Source organism: Bos taurus, chromosome 4, assembly GCF_002263795.3.
Source record: "Bos taurus isolate L1 Dominette 01449 registration number 42190680 breed Hereford chromosome 4, ARS-UCD2.0, whole genome shotgun sequence".
NCBI lineage: Eukaryota > Metazoa > Chordata > Mammalia > Artiodactyla > Bovidae > Bos > Bos taurus.
Window position 1 is genome coordinate 119,440,419 of NC_037331.1, and position 15,316 is coordinate 119,455,734.

General features: G+C 47.0%; 1 protein-coding gene across 5 annotated transcripts in view; it reads right to left on the bottom strand.

Annotated features, from left to right (window-relative positions):
• The window catches only part of ESYT2 (extended synaptotagmin 2), a 78,084-nt gene that overhangs the window by 10,694 nt on the left and 52,074 nt on the right, over positions 1-15,316 (bottom strand). The window contains exons 9-17 of one of the 5 annotated variants that reach the window (XM_059886013.1): positions 13,573-13,749; positions 12,512-12,594; positions 11,045-11,093; positions 9,911-10,000; positions 9,415-9,510; positions 7,876-7,977; positions 4,591-4,653; positions 929-1,003; positions 44-130 (exon numbers count right to left, since the gene is read on the bottom strand). In XM_059886013.1, the coding sequence (XP_059741996.1) occupies positions 44-130; positions 929-1,003; positions 4,591-4,653; positions 7,876-7,977; positions 9,415-9,510; positions 9,911-10,000; positions 11,045-11,093; positions 12,512-12,594; positions 13,573-13,749 (822 nt within the window). The remainder of the gene's footprint in view (positions 1-43; positions 131-928; positions 1,004-4,590; positions 4,654-7,875; positions 7,978-9,414; positions 9,511-9,910; positions 10,001-11,044; positions 11,094-12,511; positions 12,595-13,572; positions 13,750-15,316) is intronic. The other 4 variants (XM_059886014.1, XM_024991304.2, XM_059886015.1 and 1 more) reach the window with 4 other exon arrangements.

A 15,316-nucleotide genomic window follows, 5' to 3' on the forward strand; every position in this document is an offset into this window, starting at 1 on the left:
GGGGAGATATAAACACATCTATGTAAACATGCAAATGAATTACCTCCACTTCGAGCTCCTGGCGCTTGGGGTTGTGAATGAAGAAGGTGAAATTTTCCTCCCACACAGGTTCGTTGGTTTTGTACCGAATCTGAAAAAAATGTCCTGAATCAGCTCTAGCGTGTTTTCTGCAGACAACTGCTCCAGCACCGTGCATGGAAGCCGAGATGACACCTGTTTTCTGGGCTGTCCTGTGCTTAGCCATGTCTGACTCTTTGCGACCCCATGGACTGTAGCCTGCCAGTCTCCTCTGTCCTTGGGGATTCTTCAGGCAAGAACAATGGAGTGGGTAGCCTACCCCTTCTCCAGCTGGGCTGTGCTGCTAGGCATCAACTATGTGAGCTGCCGTGTGGCAGGGGGATGACTGCCAGCAGCTCCCAGCCCAGGTCCCGGCCCCGCCACAGCATGTCATCTGCATGGACAGCCCCTACTCCCCTGGCCTGTGGAGTGCTGCTCGTCAGAAGTTTCTTAAATTAATGGTTAGCAGTCAAAAAAAAGGGAGGAATTCCCAAAATGTTTCCTGAAAGTACCACATGTTATAGCAACAGCAATGTCTTCTATTCAATTCGCATTTCTTGAATTTTAAGCACACTGTTGTCTTTTAAACAAAATATTAATAGTGCATTCAAAGGAAACTTAGAAATTTGTCCCATGTCATCTACCCATGAAATCAAGCAAAAGCATAATTAACAAATTCATGTCTTTTTCATGTTATTTTTAAGTGAATATATTTTATTCCAAATTAAGTAGCTCATTATCAAATGATTGATTTGAGAATACAAAACAAAGACATGGAAGTCAACAGTCTCAATACCTGCCCCCTCCCCCTCCTCCAGGGGTGCCTGTGGCAGCTAGGTCACAGGGGCCAGTCAGAGCGTCACCACCTTACCTTGCTCTCCTGGGCCTTGTGACCAACTGACATTTGGACAAGAGGATTTGGATTGCTGTTTATTTTCTTCCCAGACTATCCAAAAAGAAAAAATAGATAAAATCAATAAACATGCCTTGAAATGGGGATTACTAGAAATGGAATCACTGCTTATCTTAACAGTCATTTCTATTTATTTCTGATACTTCAGCTACAGGGAGTATCTAGACACAGTTTCAGTGGAAAACAATTAATTGCTAAGCACACCCCAAAGCCATAATTGTATCTACATAAATCAATGAAACTTGTATTTGCAAACAATTTTAAAACATTAAGGTCTTTTACGTTTAAAGAAAGCAACCCTGGAAAAATGGAATCTTCTGAAAATCTTTCATGTTAATTCCAGCTCTGAAAACTCAGGTAACAAACTGAATAAAGTGAAACAAATGGAAAGAGAAAAGCACAGGAAGGACAAATGTGAGAGCCTGTGATTCAGAACAGTTTTTCTGGTTGGAATCTTAAAAATACTAACGTGTCAGAGGCATGTTTTTACATTTTTAATTTAGTATCTTCTGCTTGAACATGTAGCAATCATCAAATCTTGCTTACCAGCTGCTAAGTAATTTTGACTGGAAGAATAGACATCAATCTAAATTGCATTTAAGCAGATAAAATGCAATGAGAAAAATTTAGGAATAAGTTAAAATGGTAAGCAGCATACTTTAGTACAGATAGCTGATAGAAGAAAACACAGTAAAATGCAACATATATGAGGTTTATTTATAACTTAGCCCCACAAGAAGATGCAGTTAAATATTTGTGTTAGTGGAAATTAATTAGAAGAAAGTCACAAAATGTTTTTAAGTTAAATAATTTTAAAGTCAATCCTCAACACTGCAGCAATGACAGAGGTGTCAAATTTATGATTATTGGAATAAAATATTTCTAGCCCAAACCTACTGTGATAATCTAGTTTCTGGTTCATCTTTTTGATGTGAATTAATTCTGCAAAATGAAATAAACACTGTTAAAAAAAAAACCCAAGGCTACAGAGTACTGCGGGAGAATACTAATTTCCCCCTAAATCCACTTCTCCTTCTTCCCTTAACGTGAGAGCCCGGGGGCTGTGGCTGAGCACACACCCTGGGTGACACGGATTCTGTTTCTGAGTCTCCCTCGTGGTAGGTGTGGCCCCAGAACGATCTAGGGGTCTTGCCTCTGTTGTGCGCCCCTTCTGGCTGGAGGCATGGAGCACCACAAACCACAGGTCAGCATTCGGGGGCATCCAAGGGAACTACACTTCTGTCTCACTTAAGCTACTGCTACTTTTGCGTCTCTGATACAGAAGCTAACTTTATACATTTAATTAATCTCTGAAAAAGTAGCCATTCATTCCTATTTACTGTAGCTTATCTATTTAAATACATTCCCCCAGCCCCTTGTCTAAACTTTCTAACATCTCTGAAAACAAAATGAAATTTATAATGGATGACTTTAAGTGCCTGCTTTGGGGCAGACTATAGCAGAGTGGTAGCTATCTCTGCCTTCCCCAATTAATTTTGCTTATATTTTCCTTTTATGTGTGTGTGTGAATGGCATCCTAAAAATGTTTACCCTGACTATTAAAATTCTTTCAGTAAGTGTAAAATAAATGCTATCAAACCTTAACTGGCACCTTATTTTCTTTCTTTGTTGTTTTTGTTATTTAGTTACCAAGTCGTGTCAGACTCATTTGCAGTCCCATGGACTGTAGCCTGCCAGGCTCCTCTGTCCATGGGATTTTCCAGGCAGGAATACTGGAATGGGTTGCCATTTCCTTCTCCAGGGGATCTTCCTGACCCAGGGAATCAAACTACAGTCTCCTGTGTTGGCAAGTGAGTTTTTACCACTGTGCCAGCAAGGAAGCCCATGCTTTATTTCTCAGTCGTATATAAAATAATGGTGTACAGTCATCCCTCGGTATCTGCTGCGGGGTTGGTTCCAAGACCCCGTCAGGATGCCAAATCCAACAATGCTCAAATTTCACTTATAAAACGACCTAGTATTATCCTCTGTATAATTTACGTCATCTCCAGATTATATGTAATACCTAATAAAGTGTGTAAATGCTATGTAAATAGCTGTGAACACAATGTAAATGCTGCTATTTGGAGCTTTCTGTAGATTTTTCCAAGGTATTTTCGATCCTAGACTGAACTCGTGGATACAAAATCCGCGGATACCAAGGGCTGACTGTCCTGAAATGGATGATATTCTGGATGCTATGAAACAAGGTTAAATCAGTGACTAAGTCTTCTATCAGGACGCAATATTCAAAATGCTTCAGCACAAGACAGACACACAGGGTATAATGAAAATAGGAACTTTTAAAGTCAGACTGTCTTGAATTTAAATCTTAGCTTTTCTCTACTTGATTACTAAGATCTACGTGTATTTTATTTATTTGAACCTCAGCTTTCATGGGTGTAAAACCATTTCCAGAACCGAGTTGTTAGGCTTAAATAAGATAACACAATAACAATTAAAAATACACGTATTCTGCTAGCTACACTGGGCATTTTAAATGCATGATCTCAGTAACAGACTCAGCACCCCCACAGGGGTGAGAACATCACCTCCACTGAGGAACAAAGCAGGGAGGCCTCTGCTGCCTGCTGCAGGGCCCACTGGTGAGCGCTGGCTGTGCAGGGGTTCAAGCCCAGACAGTCTAGTCTAACTGGAGAGCCTTTATTCTAGCCATCACGCTCTGCGGGTCAATAATCTTCCCTTACCAAAGAAGCGGTGAGCCAAGGCTGCGGAGACGTTCCCTCCCGGCGTTCTGGTGAGGAACTACCCTGCTAACCAACTAATACTCCACAGGAAAGCCACCCCTCCTCCCTAGTGGGGTGTGCTACGGGCTTTCTAAATCCCGTATCAGAGCAGAATGCTAGTCTTCCTCTTTTGAAGTTTAACTGATTCTTCTGGATGAAACTGATCAAAACCCACTGTCGATTCCTTTGCATAGAATTAAAAGAACTACACTGAACTCCTCACTCATTCCCCTAAATATTTAAGCTTAAAATAAGGCCTCAAAGAAATCAGAAAAAAAAAAAAAAAAATTTTTTTAATTTAGCCAGAAAATACATGCTCATGTCGTTTTAAGAAGTGGAGCTTAGTTTTCAATATACCTCATTTAATGAAATGTAAAGCTTCTTGAAAGATCTGTCACCCAAACGAGCAGCACCAAAAGCCCCAGGTCACCGACTCAGAGATGGCCCTGATGCAGCATATTGGAAGAGGTGATTTTTTAATGGGAAGTCACGGTGCACTGGGCACACATTTTAATCATAGTCTAAAAATTGGTTATGATTTTAAACAGAACTTCTCTATCACCATTTTCACAAACTCACATCCAATTAAAGTACAGATGATTTAAAAGCACCTTAGATACTGCTGCCTAAGGCCAACAGGACAAAAGTCTAATTTAATTTACCACATTGATATCTCACAAATTTATCATCAAAGTTGATCTAAATTCTTCTAACTACTAAATTCTTTAACAATAAAAGTAGCCTCTCTTCAACTAAACAAGTAATTATGACTCTATTACTTTGTGAAGAATCTGTCAATAAACCTATATGGGTTAAAGCATCATCTCTTTCAATACGTTTCATCAACTTTCGAAGGGAAAACTATTAGTTTACCTTTAAAGCTTTCTGAATTGCAGCCTTCTTCAAGACATCAGGGTTAAATTCTAATGGGTTACTCTTTTAAGTCAGAAGAAAATGAATATACCAAGGGTTAATAAACATGCAATGAGGAGTTTATGTTAAGGTTAATGACATGAAAACTTATGAGAACAAAAAAATTTTTAAACAAAACCCACCAAGAATTACACAAAGAAACAGTAAATACTAGCTGTAAAAGTATTCTTTATGCCCAAGATTTTCTTAGACTAAACCTTTAATCTGTAAATATCAAAGCAGATCAGCCTTTACATCACTGTTCTTTTCCTCCCATCCCTCTTGTCTTTGGGATTTGAAAAATCCAAAAATGACACCCGAGGAAAGGGTTCTGTTTGCTATCCTTAGCTTGAACAAACCCTAGGATCTGTCCCTTGAAAAAAATCGTAAAGTTTCAACCATAATTAAGCTGAAGGTTTCATCTAAAGTACAAATCAATGGGCTAGAGACGTCCCAACTGCTCTCAAGCCAATCATATCCTGGAAGAGCAAATGCTACCTTTCTTCCTTCTGAACTTTATCTTCTCATGAAAAAAATCACAGCAAAGATGGGACCTGATCTACCTCATCCCCCACTCTTCTACAAGCATACAATGCAGAAGCGGATCAGATCATCTCAAAAGCTCCCCCTCGCTTTAAAGTTGTACTATTCTATTATTATTATTACGGGTTTTATGTCCTACTTTTTTTGATTTTAAAAACTCATTACTTTATTGCCCTCAAAAAGTCAAGAGTTGTTTTGCAAGATCCTTTGAGGATTAACATTTAAGATGAAAGACTTTATCACCCGAGTTGGAATTAACGTCAAATTGAGTGTTATTCTTTATGGAGCACCCTGGAACACTGAGTCCAGCAGATGCCCTTGGGGCGGGGCTGGGCCGGGCTGGGAACTGCACTCCTGAGGTTGAGGAGAGCTGAGTGTAGATATTGAGAACCCTCCCTACAGCTAGCTCCCTCTCTACAGACGTGACCTTGCTGCATGCGTGTTATTCCAGCGTGCACCAGCAGACGTGATGCAAGGAGAGAGGCTCTGGTGTGGGCTGAGTGAGCAAGAGGAGCCATGTGAGGGCGTGGGAAGCTGCCCAGGCCAGGGGTGTGACAGAGCAGGTGGACAGAGCTCGGTGAGGGCCCAGCGTGAAGCCTCTGGACATCACTGCACTGCCGGCACTGGGGCGACTCACCACCAATAGTCACCTGCGCTGTTTCCAAGCGAGAGCTGAAATTACTTTTAACAGAGTGTGGAGGAGCACCTCGCCCAAGGGCTCCACGTCACAGCCAGGATCTCTACGGATGGAGGGGGCGTCAGTGCGAACAGCACTCCTCTCAGATGAGGACTCCATAGACAGCACTATGAACTCACAGACTTACTGAAGTGGTAACAAGTTCACTTTATACGAGGATGGACTAGACAGGAAGGTGGAAAACTGGGCTCTGGGTCACACGGCTGAGTTCAGATCATCCTGGCTCTGCGCCTTCCTAGAGGTCTCTAATCTCAGCACCTCATCTAAAAAGCGATTCCGCTGGCCCGAGACGCAATGAGCTCTGCACGCAGAGCCCTTGGAAAGTGCTCAGAAGATGCATGTGGTCACAGAGGCCTCTGGGGGTCAGAAAACACCCTCTTGTTCCTCTGGCCAGAGGAGGAGGTCCAAGTGCTGAGGCCACAGGATAAAGAGGCCCTTTCCAGCTAGGGAGCAAGGACCGTGTGCTGAGGTTTCCAGACGGGACCGGGGGTGAGAGCACACTCACGGGACTGGACAGGAGGGGCTGGACAGGAGGAGTGTTTCGAGCAGCAGAAGGTACCAGAGTGTGGGGCTGGCAGCTGCCCAAAACCTCCGCTGGAAATAGCAACAGGCTCAGCCTTTGGGGACAGCTGACAAAGGGACAGATCCACAACATACTGAAAACCAGAGGGGGGAAGTGATCAATCTATCCAGATTCGTTTTGCAGGACTTTTTGGTGACACCTATATTTGAATCCAAGCAGAGTATGTGGTTTTGATAACTCAGGAGGAAAGGTAGTTTGGATCAATCAACACCTTAGATATATGTAACAAAGCAATTAAAAAAATCCCGACACAAGGGCAGAAGCATTTCCTATAAAAGGAGCAGTCACAGAAAACAGTAACTATACAGCCAGCGTGGCTGGCACAGGCAGCAGCTTCCAGCACAGGCCCCACTGGGACACTCCTGGGAGTGACCAGAAGCAGCAGCCAGAGGCACAACTGCCTCCTCCTGACCCCCCAACAGCTGCTCGGGGGCGGGCGCTGCAGGAGACAGCAACCCACCTGCCCCTTGTTTGGCTTGACTGTCTTCATCCATCAAATGGGACAAAATGCCGCTTCTTTAAGTTTTGCTCCCCGCCCCTTAGTTTTAAAAATAAGAATAAACTGAGTATGCATGCTGAAATAAAAATGAAAACAAGTGAAAATGAAACAAATGAGCTTTAAGAATCTCACTAGTTATTGAATTAAATCAATAATTAGTTTCTAGACTAAGGACTAAGCCATTGGCTTCCTCTGAGCCCGAAGCAAGTGAAAATAACTCTGCTAAAAGGACCAGAACGGTGCCAGGAATCAAGCTCCAGAGCACGGACTCAGGAAACACAGGCATGAAAACCACTTCCCAGATACAGGCCAGGAACTACCCACCCCAGGAATTCCTGAAGCTCCTTAAAAGCAGCGAATCGCAAAGTCAACATACACTTCTTCCCCCCAGGAGCTCCGGGTACACAGGGGAGAAGGCACATCTTCAGGCAGCAGTGAGTTTCTGTCTCACCCACTGTTCCCGGGGCCTCGGGGACTTTATGGAAAGCCAGGCTCTGATACCCCTTGTGTCTGGTCAGGAGGAGAAAGCAGATTTAAGGAAGATTTCTGAAAGCTTGCAAAGAAATATTTACATCTCACATTGAGATGAACCATAAGAAAATCCATTTTAATCATTATGGTTTCACTGTTTCCTCAGATGATTTTTTTTTTTTTTAATTTTCAGGGCCAGGAGCAGTGTCAGAGCCCAAGGCTCCTCCATGGCTCATCGGGCTGGTCCACCTCGGTATCAGATGCAGTCACCAATGTTAGTTAAAGCAGAGTTACGTCTCACAAAGCAGGCACGAAAGCAACACTCACAGGAACTGAAGTCATGCGAAACCGAAGGCATGCACGTCATTCCGGCACTGACAGACGGCATTAGTCTCCAGTCCACATTCTAGCAGTCCCCACCAAACACAAGAAGGAGGAACACGGAGAACTCACAAATAGTGCTCTACAGACTGAGGCAGTATTCTCACAAAACACTAGTCCCGACGCTCGCCTCTCTTTTAAGTAGCCACACCCAAAGTTTCCCTCGTAGATACTCTTGGGAAAGTGGAAATGGGAGGAGAAAGCAAAGAATGGTGGATTGTGGTCAATGGAGGCACGGAAGCACTGACCCAGGATGCAGCAGGCAGAGTCAGAGAGCCGCACGGAGACGCGGGGGCGCCGCACACGCCCGTCCCAGCAGGCCCCGGGCTGGGGGTCTGCTCAGGGTCCTCTGTCTCTGACGGCCAGAGCACACTTCATGCACAAAGTGCCCTTTCCATAGCAGGTTAGTACGCTCACTTTTCTTTCTGTCCCTTGCTTACGTGACATCATTCCATTTTAATTTAATTTAATGTGACAAAACACACAGCTCTCAAGAGAAGCCAATTCACCACCACTTTCCTCTGTTCTAAAATATACAACAAACTCACTCCCATCAGGCATGATAAAAGACTTTAAAACTTAAACTGTGGTTAAAAACAAAAAGTTCTACCGTACAAGTCATTCTGCAGAAAGATTAAATCTTCACTGAAAGAAAGGGCACAATTATACACACTCATAAACACAGTTCAGGTAACATCTTTGCAAAATGAAAAAAACAGGTTATCAATCAGATTTTAATTGTTAAAAATTTTAAATAAAACAGATGCACAAAATACACCGAGTTTGCTTTTAAGCAAAGCCCAAGTAATGTACCATTTAAACCCTGGAGAGGTGCTGAACAGAATTAGGGTGTGCATTTCATGAGGTAAAGGGACAGGGTGGTGTGACCACGGTCAGGTGGGACACCTAGGCACCCACCCACAACAAGGATGCACCCGGGGGGCACACACGGGGCACTCAGGTGACTGGGCACTGACCATCCCGTCATCTCAGGAGGAAACACCCTGCCTCTGGAGACAGCAGTCTTTAACAAAACTGGCCTCCAACACGATGAAATGGAGCAGACAGGCCATCTGTTGAACAGGTAGACGGGCTCTAAAACATGCTGTCGCAACGGTGAACTCTGATGACAAGCCAGTGCCCTCAGCGTGGAGGGGCGCCACAGCAGGGCTGGCTCGCCGCCTCGTCTCCAGGCGCTGCCGCCACCTGTGAGACTGTCCTCCTCGGTGCGAGCCTGGGGCTGGACGCTGTGTGCAGGGCATCCTTGCCCCCATGTGGCCCCTCACCCCGCCATGCCACGGCCGGGGGGATGCCAAAGGGATTCGATTTTCATCTTCGGGCATGAATTTCAGTAATTAGCACTTCTCCACAGGGTATTTTCTTTCCTAACTACTAAGTCCTTCTTTTCCTGTGTACTAAAACACGTCAGCTAGTTCTGATCACCCTGGGTAAGCCAGTAAGGTGGAGTCGTAACACTACATCCATGAAGGGAGTGCACCTGTGTCCCTCTCCACCGCTGCCCTCCTGGCTGCAGGGTAGGGAAAGCACAGCAACGCAGACAGAGCACACGGCTAAACCCAGCAGGAGCCCCTGCCAGAAACCAGCACCTACCGGAAGGTTCCGGGCCGAGTCCAAGTACAAGATGAGCAGCGAGGAGGACAGCCCGTCATTGGCTTGGTCTTTGTCAGCTCTGATATCTGTCAGCACCTACAGAGAAAGGGAAAAGCCTTAGCAGGTGGGTTTCCAAGCTTCCTGTTTCTATCTAATTATGCCTACACTGCTCAAGAAAACAAGGGAGATGGAGAAATAAGCATCCCATACACGCAGTACAGAGAATGAACATGACAAGGTTCCACTCAGATCAAAGTGCTCAGGTGACCTGAGGCTCCCCCAGTCCCTGCAGGGCACCCAAGCACGAGCCCTGAGACCTCCGAGAGCCTGCAGATGCCTGCAAACTCCCGCTGGCTCTAATCTGTGCCGATGCCACCGCGGTGACTCACAGCATGAGAGTCGCGTTACCGCTCCAAGTTTGTAAGTGAGCAGCAGCAGTTTCAGGCACTAATCTTAGTGCCCAGGACTGCAGGCTGCCGTGGGGCCCCTCCAGCACCTGCTCAAGGTTCGACGCGTCAGGCATGAGCGTGAGCCACTCCAGCTTCAAGTGCAGCTTCCCTCTGGGCACCTCGTCCAGGGTGAACCACTGCAGAGAAAGTGAGACCGGTCAGCCAAAGCCCTCCTGGATCAGACACATGAGCTGAGCAGTCTTTACAAACCCAGAAGGCCCGAGTCCTGCCATTTTTAGCTCCAGGCCTGAGAAGGAGCTGCTGGCCCCAGAAACTGACAGCAGGGGCCGCTCTGTGTGTTAACTCACTGACTCCCAATGCCATCCCTGTCTGACATGCAAGGACTCAAACGTCCTCTCGTACTACCCAGCACTACCAGGATTCTACGTATGGACATCCATAGAATTTAGGGGCCAAGAAAAAATATAACGTTGATCCCAAGTACTGAATTTCAGAATCAGACATGCTAACAAGTGTGCTTTTCCTTATGACTGTATAACAATAATTGGTTCACACTCGTTTCAGCTTAAAAGCTATCAGGCTGTTAACTGAGGACGGCGCTCAAACACTCGGCGTTAGGAGAGACGTCCGAGTGCAGGGCGTGTTTGGTGGGCCCAACGCAGCACACAGCACACGCGATGGCAGGACAAACTGCAGACGCCTGTCTAGGGTGTGCTGTGTGCAGCTGAGAAGAGTTCTCAACAGAGATTTGCTTAACTGCGCCTTACTTATCCAAGTCTTACCCATCTTTTAGCAGCCATCACAAACTTCCTTCCTTATCCTTTTTATTCTGATAGCAGCATCTTGCTTGAAGCAGCGTCTGTGGCTGTCAGTTCATGATGCGTCTGTGGGTGTCTTTCCTGGGACAATGTCTCATCAACTGCACTGTGCTGCTCTGCTATGACTCCCAACTACCTTTTAAGGCCCGATTCTTGGGAGCTTCTACCAGACTCTGCCCTGACTCCAAAGCAGACCATGACTGCCTGAAACAAAGTGGGTGTGTGTTTGGATCCTTGAGGATTTTGTTTCTGGCAGGTGCTGATTTATTTTCACTTCGCTGGTACTGGAAGGCCTAAGTTCTCAACGTCTGTGAGCGGCTGTTCTCAGACCACCAGGGATGGTGGCAGTGGGTACTCTCCATCAACACTCACGAAATAGAACAATACTCAAAGGAAACTTACTTCATCTAAAAGGCGCTCCTTTTCAACTTCAATAAGATCAATCATAAGACTATAGAAATAACAATACAACAACTTTAGAACACAGAAAACCACTTCTGAAAACTGAAATAAACTTAAGCATTACTCTATGAAAAAGTACTCCAGAAAAGCAACAGAATGCTACAGTTTATCAAGAAACAAGCTTCATCCTCCAAGCTTCCTCAAGCTTCCACCCGGGTGTGAAGTGAGCAGGGAACACGCAGCGCGGCACGGCTGAGGTCAGGGCTGGGAACGCTGGTCCTCCCCACAGGCAGTGAGTGGTCTGGAGGCGCCCCGGGCATGTGAGCATGTCTACAGGTGAGCCTGGGGCGTGCTAGTCTACAGGGGAGCTCCGGGGCGGGGCGGGCAGGTCTACAGGGGAGCCCAGGGTGTGCGGGGCAGACGCATTCGACCAGGGTGGGTGGGACGTCCTCTCTCTGAGCCACACCCGCTGCTCCGGATCGGACTCCGTAGCGGTGCGCTGAATCAGGCGCTGACCACCTTTCTAGCCCTGATTCCTCAGCTCTGACCGGCACCTCTAGGGCCGCGAAGGCGACCCCGACAGCCCGTCCCACTTCCCTCAATAGTCCTGCTCTGCTGGGAAGAGTGAGGCGGCAGGAGCCAGAGCTGAGCAGGGCGGGACGATCGCACGCCTGTCTTCTGCAGCCTCTCCTCTCTGTCCCTGCGCGCTGCCCCGCACGGCCCTGGGTCCCCTGCTCCACTACAGACGCCAGGGGCCCAGCCAGCCCCCGGTCTCAGCCCCTGACGTCGGAATCTAACAGAGGCGTTACTGCAAATCTCATCTGTTCGTTGCCTTGCGTACAACCTTTTGGTTGTTCTTCGATAAAGGGTCTCACAAATGAATTCTGAGGTCACAGCCTAACACACAGGCCATCCTTGATGAAACCATTTACCCTTCTATCTTTTTTGCCACAAGAAATTCAGTTATATAGGCTAAAGTGTGTTTTTTGATAGTTCATATTTTTTCAGCTGTACATGTTCAATTTAAGTAAACAAGTCAGTATTTATTTTACCAATATATAGGCACAATGTAAATTACTATCTATCCCCACCTCCATAGGCCAATAACAAATCAGAAGTTCACAAACCTGTTTCTAGAGCCTGGAGCCCAGCGGCCTGCTGGGTGCAAGGCTGGGGAGCTGGGCTGCGTGCGGGGCCGCAGCTGGTGGCTGAGCACTTAAATGGAGCAGCACAGCCAAGAAAGTGAATTTCAAGTTTTGTTTAACTTAGCTTTCCTTTTCTTACTTAAATGTAAAACTTGTTTTAGGAACAAAAAACATGTTTTAAGAGGTCTAAGGTGAAACAAACCTAGCATCAAAAAGCTATTTTAACACACATGTAACATGTAATAAACCTGCTCTGATGTTACAAGTTTAAGAGTGACTATCAAAGAGGAAGAGTCCACACCCTCGGTCACGGAGGACTTACCTTCCGAGGAAGTCATCCTTGTCTGGGTCTTCGTCAAAGAGCTCGATCTCCAATTCCTGTCCGGGATGTTCATAGACCAGAGCCTGGAAGGTACCAGTGCATGGCTGTCTCACCCTTACGAGCGTCTGTTCTGAGTTGTAACCGCAGCTGACATCGGCGCCAGCAGCTGCTCCGCGCTCAGGCCCCACTATCAGACCTGAGACATGGTTGATGGCAGAAGCCCCTGGGAACTCCCCTCGCATATGGCACTGCGCTTGCTCCCACTTATCGGGGCTACGGGCTCGGACCTCTCTCCACTCCTGCAGCAGCCCCAGGCAGGGCTGGCCCCTCACCACCACACAGAAGTTGGGAGGTCCAGCAACAGACAGGGCAGGGAGGACCAGAAGCTGGTGGGGTAAAAAGTGTACCCTCTTCCAGTTCTTTCCAAGCCGCATGCCCTGGGATGCAGCAGTTCACTCCGAGAGGCACTCTCTGGAGGCAACTTGGCCAAGTGCACCACATGCAGCCCCATGGCACCCAAAAGGCACTGGTTACAGTGCTGAGCCCAAAGGCCAGATCCCTCGTGTAAAGACATGAGGGCGTCCTCTCACGTGAGTGGCTGTGCCTGGGACATGAACAGATGTCCAGATGCACTAACTGCAAACTTACACAGCAGTACATAACTAACCTCATCGTGGAGTACTCTGTGTGTTAGTGGCCAGTTATTTACTGAGATAGCTTAATGTAATTAAGGTTTAAAATTGTGTGTGAGGCAGGGATACAAGGTGAAGCACGTTTAAAGACTGAAAATCAAAGCAAAGAGAATTGCGCACTGAACAAGCACACCACCACCACACGGACCCCAGGAAGGGCGGGAGCGGACTCTGGGGAAGGGTGGGAGCAGACCCCGGGGAAGGGCGTGAGTGCACCCTGGGGAAGGGCGGGAGCAGACTCTGGGGAAGGGCGGGAGCAGACCCCGGGGAAGGGCGTGAGTAGACTCTGGGGAAGGGCGGGAGCGGACCCAGGGAAGGGCTCACGGCACCCACCTCTCACCTCGAACCAAGCACTCGCCACTCCCTCACCTCATACACCTCGTTCCACTTCGGACTGAGGTTCTCCTTGATGACTTTGCTTTGGAAGATCTGGTTGCCAACTCGAATCACTCCGTAGGGGTCTGACTTCCCCTTGACAAGTCCCTTAAGGTAAGTGTCTTTTCCTTGAAGATCCTGAGCTTCAATAAAATGTATCCTCAGGACACCCTGGAAAGAAGACAGAGCAGACTATTCACCGGTTCACCCACACACCTGGAGCAGAGGCTGGCTTGGGGACAAGACAGAGCCTGTCCCCTGAGCAGACAAGGCAAACACGAGCGCCTCGGGTGCAAGACCAGGGCCCAAGGCTCTGACCAGAGGCCAGAGACGGAGACCCTCCTGGGAGGGGCCCCGGCTGGGCAGGGCCGACGGCAGGAGCGAGGCAGGCGACACAGGGCCCCGTGGGCCCGGAACAGTGCAGTGTCCTGGTAGGGATCCCATGGGCGGTAACTGCAGTGGAGACCAGCACCCCAGGATGCAGTAGACTCTTCCTAAGGCCTTCATACCCACCGATCACTGTGCTGCGTTTTTAGAATAATCCTATGAAATACTGTCATTAAACCTATTTTATGGATAGGAAACTGAAACTCTGAGATACATACACTCACAGACAACATGGTTCTCTTTCCCTAAGATGTTGCTTAATTGATAAAATACCCACCCTTTACCTTGTGTTCACCTGTGTCCAAGGTAAACACAAGTGGTAAAGTTATCTTTAGAGGGGGTAGCGTTCTATACCATCAACACTTTAAGTTACCAGGTACTGTTCATGAACCAATCAGCATAGGATGACACATATTTTATAGATAAATATATGCAGATGACACCACCCTTATGGCAGAAAGTGAAGAGGAACTGAAAAGCCTCTTGATGAAAGTGAAAGAGGAGAGTGAAAAAGTTGGCTTAAAGCTCAACATTCAGAAAACGAAGATCATGGCATCTGGTCCCATCACTTCATGGGAAATAGATGGAGAAACAGTGGAAACAGTATCAGATTTTATTTTTGGGGGCTCCAAAATCACTGCAGATGGTGACTGCAGCCATGAAATTAAAAGACGCTTACTCCTTGGAAGGAAAGTTATGACCAACCTAGATAGCATATTCAAAAGCAGAGACATTACTTTGCCAACAAAGGTCTGTCTAGTCAAGGCTATGGTTTTTCCAGTGGTCATGTATGGATGTGAGAGTTGGCCTATTAAGAAAGCTGAGTGCCAAAGAATTGATGCTTTTGAACTGTGGTGTTGGAGAAGACTCTTGAGAGTCCCTTGGACTGCAAGGAGATCCAACCAGTCCATCCTAAAGGAGATCAGTCCTGGGTGTTCACTGGAAGGCAGGCCTGCGTTCCCCGAGCTGAGGATGCTAAGTGAAGGAAGAAAGACATCCCCACCTCACCCGTGTCCCATCACACCTGCTGAGTGCCAGCAATATGACTAACTGGGATGTGAGGACTGGGGTACTGTTACTTTGAAAAAAGTAGGACTGCTCATGAATGTTTGTTGGTCTGTGCACTGTTACTAAGATCGAGCTTACTAGAAGGGTAACAGACAGGGGGAAAGGCTGGCTACTTCTACTTCATGAAACAAACTCTGAACTGAGCCCAGACACCATGTGACAGGCTGCCTACTCCACCTCTGGAGCCCACGGTCAGTGAGATCACACGGGTGGGACGCAAACCATTAGGAGCAGCCCTCCGAGAACGTGCTCTGGGCCTCAGACAGGATTCCACACCATGGCT